The following is a 6,035-nucleotide window of genomic DNA, read 5'->3' as shown; positions in this document are numbered from 1 at the left end:
GGGGGGGGGGGGGGGAGGTCGCAGGTTCGAGGCCCGGCTGCGCTCGGTTCCTGCTAGCCTCACGTCTCTGTGGGCTCGGGCCGGGCTGCCTGGAGCTTGGCGGCCGTGCAGGGCCCTGGCTTGTCCGCGCCTCGGGTTTTGGCTGCGCGCTCCAGCGGCCTGACGGGTTTTGACTCCAGCGGGTGGGGGTGCTCCAGTCCTCCTCCGCCGGGTGCTGCCTTCCAGCCCTCGCCGTGCTGCGCCTGAGCGGACCCGTGGCAGGGGAAGGGGGTTAATGCGGCTGGGCTGCGGCGGTGGGAAGCCAGGCAGCATCTCCTGATGGCGTGTGGTAGGCTTGTTACTGTTTGGGTTTGTTTTTCCCTTTTATCTTGTCTGAAAAGACTGGCCTCTTGCACTTCAGTGCAGCTAAACAGTGCACTGCCCCGGTTGTGAAGAAGGCTAATGGCGTGCTGGGCTGCGTTAGTGTGAGCATTGCCAGCAGGGTGAGGGAAATGATTATTTCCTTTTGTTTGGTGCTGGGGAGGCCATGTCTGGAGCACTGTGTCCAGTTTTGTGCCCCCCCCCCCCCCCAAAGGAGGTGGGCAGATTGGAGCAAATCCAGCGGAGGGCAACAAAAACGGTGATGGGGCTGGAGAATGACTTGTGAGGAGAGGCTGAGCGAGCTGGGCTTATTTAATCTGGAGAAGAGAAGATTGGGGGGGACTTAATAGCAACCTTCATCTACGTGAAGCTGGGGGGTCAGAAAAGGATGGAGCTAGACATGGGGTTTTCAACCTCTTTGGGTTGGTGTACCCCCAGCAGCTGGTCAAGAAGAAAGGAGTCCCCTGGGGGCCATTAAGTGGGGGGGTCAGTGTCTCCCAGTGGCCGATCAGTGAAGGGGGGGGTCCCCAGCACACATTTGAGGAAGGGGTCCCCCAGTGGCCATTCGGTCCCCTGTGGAGCATGCTGGCATCCCCCATTGCCGAGTACCCTTTGAGGCCATCCCAAGCGCCCCTGGGGTTACGCGTACCCCTGGTTGAAAACCCCTGAGCTAAACTGTTTTCAGTGGTGGTAGATGACAGAACAAGGAGCAACAGTCTCAAGTTGCAGCAGGGGAAGTTTAGGTTGGATATTATAGGAAAAACATTTTCACTAGGAGGGTGGTGAAACTGGAACAGGTTACCCAGAGAGGTGGTGGAATCTCTCTCGATCCTTGGAGGTTTTTTAAGGCCTGGCTCAACAAAGCCCTGGATGGAAAGATCTGGTTGGGGGTGGTCCTGGTTTGAGCAGGGTTTGGACTAGGTGACCTCCTGAGGTCTCTTCTAGACCTAATTGTCTATGATTGTAAGATGATGGGAGTGTGAGAGCCACAGCTATGCATCTGAGGCCAGCATGAATCCTAGTGGCTCTTCCCTTGAATGACCTGTCCATGGTGGTACACTAGCATGCACAGACCTTCTTGTGTCTGCCAGCAATTGTCCCTGGCTCCGTTGTCCTATAGGAGTGTGCCATGAAGTGCTTAAAATGCTAGGAGCCATTTAGAGCCCAACAGCTTGTGCTGACGAGGGATTGCCAGAGTTTTGAGGCAGCAGCCTCTCTGTGTGAGGCCCTGTGTGATGCCAAACTTGGAGGCATCCATTAATGCTTGGGTTTCAGAGGGGTTATTGCCTTGCATCAGATGGAATAGTCTTCAGTTGAGAAATCAGTCCCCAAGCTGTTAACCTTCTTGAGGAGTTTTTTGAAACTAAGCCAAATGTTTCAGTTGGCCAAAAGCAACATAGTAAAAGAGTGGGTTAGCTAGATTTAGTGCAACACCTTTAGTTCTACCCAGGATAAAAGAGCAGGGAATTTTCTGTTTAAATTTAATCCCTAGGATCAGAGTTACAGGATCGCTTCCCCCATCCCCTCCCCTCCCCTGGACAGGCTCTCTACAGTGCTGGAAAATTCTCTGCTGATTGTGTGGATTGACTTGGTTTTCTTCATGAAAACTGTTTTGTATGTAATAGTTTCCCTTTTCTTCCCCGTAGACCCCTTTGCTGATGCAACTAAGGGTGACGACTTACTCCCAGCAGGGACTGAAGATTACATTCATATAAGGATCCAACAGCGAAACGGGAGGAAGACGCTAACTACTGTCCAGGGCATTGCAGATGATTATGACAAAAAGAAACTTGTGAAGGCCTTCAAAAAGGTAGAGCTGTTAGCTTGATTTAAGTAAAGATGTGGAAATAAGAACACGGTACCTGCTTTTTAAAAAATTAACTGTTTGGTTTGGATGTCTGGCTGTGCATTTACACACCTGGGTAGAAGCTCAGAGGAAGACAAGGGAAGCTTTTTTTTAAGGAAACTTCTTTGCTCCAGTCTGTTTCAAATTTTAATTCCAAGCTTTCCTAACACTGTCTGGAGCTTCTTTTGACTTTGATAATTTTACTTTTGGGTTTCTGGTATTACAGCATTTGGGTGTCTGTAGGAATGTCTTCCAGTGAAGCTCTTTAAGTACAGAAACCTGTGAGGAATTGAAAAGAGCCTTTTCTTTCTTGTGACATGCACTTATTTGTTGACTTCGCTTATTTTGTCTCCAGTGTTTCCAGGCACCTTGCAAGCTTGCTGACCCTGTCTCCTGAATTTACTTTCTTGAACATCTTTTTGTTTTGTTTTTTTCTTGCAGGGCTGCTGTTCTAATGTGTTGTTAACTATTTTGTAGTGTCTTCAAACTGGGATAGGGTACATCTAGTCTCTCCTCTTTTTCCCTTGCTTGGTTATCAACAAAATGCATGTAGCTTAATTATAGCTTTCAGTATTTATTTTTTTAACACCACAGTAAACTTAATTGTAGTTCATATTGGAGGTCTTATGCAAGACTTTCTTTCCAGAAATTTGCTTGTAATGGTACTGTGATTGAGCATCCTGAATACGGTGAAGTAATTCAGCTTCAAGGTGATCAGAGGAAGAACATTTGCCAATTCCTCTTGGAGGTGAGGGACTGCAAAGAAATCTTTTGCAGAATTCTAGATGTCTTTGAAGCACAGAGATTTAATTCTTAAAGGGGATTAAATTTATTTTCCAGCTATTGAACCTGTAATGTAGTTTTCTTATCTCTTGACCTAAAGGTATTCTGACTTTTCTGACATTGTGATAATGGAGGAAAATATTCTCTAGTACTCTAGATAACTAGATTAAGCAAGATGTATCTCCCCTTCCAAGAACACTTTTTACAAATAAACTTTTGCTTTGCTGCTGATAGGTATAGAAAGCAGATCTCTTTCTTTCCTTGCAGTAAGACCATTCCTCAGTTGTAACACTGTATATAGTGTCAGAGTGCTGTCATTTGGGGAGGAGAATTTAAACAATACAGAACAGAAGGATAAATGGGAAGGGCTAAAGAAATATATAGTTATTTGCTAGTCTTCTGAAGAACCAGACTAATAAGTAGAACTATAAAGATATATCACATTCGTATCAAGTAAAGAATGTGCTACTTTAGTAATACCATAGCACTCCAGAACCTGGAAAGCAGCCTTTAATTTTCTGTTGTATCATTCTCTTACCCATGAATAAGAGACTGCTCCCACTACATCAGAAATTTCTTCCTAAGTACAGAAGCACTACTGAAATTTCTTACTTCTCTCTTACAGATCGGCATTGTCAAGGAGGAACAGCTGAAAGTTCATGGCTTCTAAAATGCATATGTTCACATGAAGAATTCTGCAGTTTTTGTTCTTATATAGGCTGGCTATTCTGTGAAATATGAGTTTTTGCAGTAAACGGACTTCCCTATTACCTGAGCATTTAAAGTTTGATTCACGTTTGCATGACTACAGGATATACATGATATATAGACTAGAAACGCATAAGAAAACTGCAGTAAGATGGTAATTAAAAGACCCTTGTGAATTTTAACGCATTTCCAATGGAAATGTTTTAGTGCTGATTTGGTTTATTATTTTAATCTGATTTAAGTGTGTGTGTTGTATTAAGACTGTGTGTGTTGCAGCTTAAAATAAAAAGCTATTCATATTTTCAGTATTTGGAATGCTTAAGCTAGTCTTGCACAAGCAGAATCCTAATTAAAGAACAAGTAAAGCAGGTATGTAGCAGGTGTAGCTCACTGGACAAACTGGAAGGTCTGCATAATGAAGTACTTGCTAATTAAGCTGAAGTAGATGAGCTTTCATGTGATCTCATACCATGGCTGAAGATGGTAGAGCTTTAAAAACCTCTTGTGAGTAGGAGCATTTAAATACCAATTTCATTATCAAAGACAATAGTTGCCTGTTCAGTCAGTAACTGGATCTTCCATCTTAAACTTAGTAGGTAATCATTGTATTCTGAAATGTTAATGTTACACACAAGGGGATTTCAGTAAGCTAAATTCAAAGCTCTTGGTACAGTTAATGTACTTAGAATCTAGGTCTTTCATGACAGCCGGTGCCATTTCGGCACCATGAAACGCATAGAAAGGCAAGATCCTACCCTTTTTTTTCCCTAATAGAGGGGAAGGATCTTGAGATTACCCTGTGGTAGGAAGCACAGTTGTGACAGAAGATCAGTGCCACCATTAGTTGGGGTGGAGCAAAGAACAAGCTTTGCATTAGTCAAAGAATAAAAAGTAGTTGTTTTTGTTGTTAGGTATTTGGTATCTAGAAGTTAAAAAGCAGGTTCCAAGCTTTCAATAGATAAGGGGATTGATATTAAGGATTGTTGTACCTTATTAGTGACAAATACTGAAAAAGTTTTAGTTTCCTCATTAGGTTGAAGTTATTGCCACAAGCTGCTACAGGTTGCCTTTTTTACACAACAAAACCTAACTATTCTGTTTTGTTAGGCCAGCTCCACTAAGCTGGCTCCCTACTTTCCATTAATGCTAACCTAAAAGCACTTGATATTTCAATCTCTGACCTATGCCTGTTGTTAGAAAAGTAAATAAAATTATTGCTACTACTGGAATCTGGAAAGATTGTTTCTCTTATTGGGATAGATATGGACAACTTTAGAATACTTACAATTTGCTGAGTCATGAAACTACTAAATAGCTGTGACTCAGAGGTGTTGGTCTTATCAGGCCCTGTTAACCAGGTGAATAGTGTGGGGCCAGTCCATGGGCTGGATGAGTGGTGTGATGCAGTTTGGATCCATTACTTACCCCATATCAACCCAGCATGGGTGTTACATGCAGCACTTGTTATGGACTGGCCATAAGCAGGTACCACATGCAGCACTCACCTTGGACTGTATTTTTGACATCTCTGGTGTAGCTGAAGGAGTCGAATAATTTCACTTCATAACATTGTTTCCCTCTGCAAATGTCTGGACAGGGTGAAAAGTGCTTTATTTTGTGGTTTGACTTGCACTCAGCTTATGTACATAAGCTTGCTTGAGAGCTAATACTCAAGTTGAAGAAAGGTGTGAAACACAACTAACTACTCAGTATAACTCCTTAGCTATTGCAGCCTTAAGGGCTTGCCTTTCTAAACAAAAAAATGAATTACCACAGACTAAATGTACCATAATATTGTAAATTTAGATACAGTTCTGAAGTTACTGGAGCTAATGGTAAGTGGGGGATATTTTTGACTGGAATTTTATATTTGGGTATCTGGGAGAATCCAAAAAAACCCCATCTTCCCAGCATTGTTGGTAAAGATCTTAGAAAGGAATGTAGTATTTTCCTGATCCAGAGACCAGTATAAATAGTTGCTGATAATCGGGGATCCTGGTTTTCCATGATTAAAAAAAAAAATCACAAATTCTCAGATTAAAAAAATCTCAAAATCCATGGTTAAAATTAAATGCCCCGCACAACCCTGTTGGTGTCCCTCACTTCCTCCCCAGCTCTGCTTGCCTGCTTGTGTCCCTTGCCCCCCCCAGCCCTACTGGAGGGGACCACCCCAGCTGCCAGGGCTATGGAGCCAGGGACCCAGGTCTGCAACCCCTTGCCCCCTACAGAAGGCAATGCCTGCTACAGCAGGAGCCAGCTTCTCCCCTGCTGCAGGCTCGGGTGGGGCCAGCTCCCAGTGGCAGCATGCACTCCTGAGGGGGAGGGGGGGGACCTGCAC

At 44.0% G+C, this 6,035-nt stretch overlaps 1 protein-coding gene across 1 annotated transcript in view; it reads left to right on the top strand.

Moving 5' to 3' along the window:
- EIF1B (eukaryotic translation initiation factor 1B) overlaps window positions 1-4,926 on the top strand; it is a 5,307-nt gene extending 381 nt beyond the window's left edge. The window contains exons 2-4 of the mRNA XM_019508911.1: window positions 2,007-2,170; window positions 2,853-2,954; window positions 3,615-4,926. Of these exons, the coding sequence (XP_019364456.1) occupies window positions 2,007-2,170; window positions 2,853-2,954; window positions 3,615-3,659 (311 nt within the window). The 3' untranslated portion in view covers window positions 3,660-4,926. The remainder of the gene's footprint in view (window positions 1-2,006; window positions 2,171-2,852; window positions 2,955-3,614) is intronic.
- Window positions 4,927-6,035: the final 1,109 nt, after the last annotated feature.

Source organism: Gavialis gangeticus, unplaced genomic scaffold, assembly GCF_001723915.1.
Source record: "Gavialis gangeticus isolate Ggan-Ray unplaced genomic scaffold, GavGan_comp1, whole genome shotgun sequence".
Lineage (NCBI taxonomy): Eukaryota > Metazoa > Chordata > Crocodylia > Gavialidae > Gavialis > Gavialis gangeticus.
Note: the sequence above shows the minus strand (reverse complement) of the source record. Positions and strands in the feature narration are given on the sequence as shown.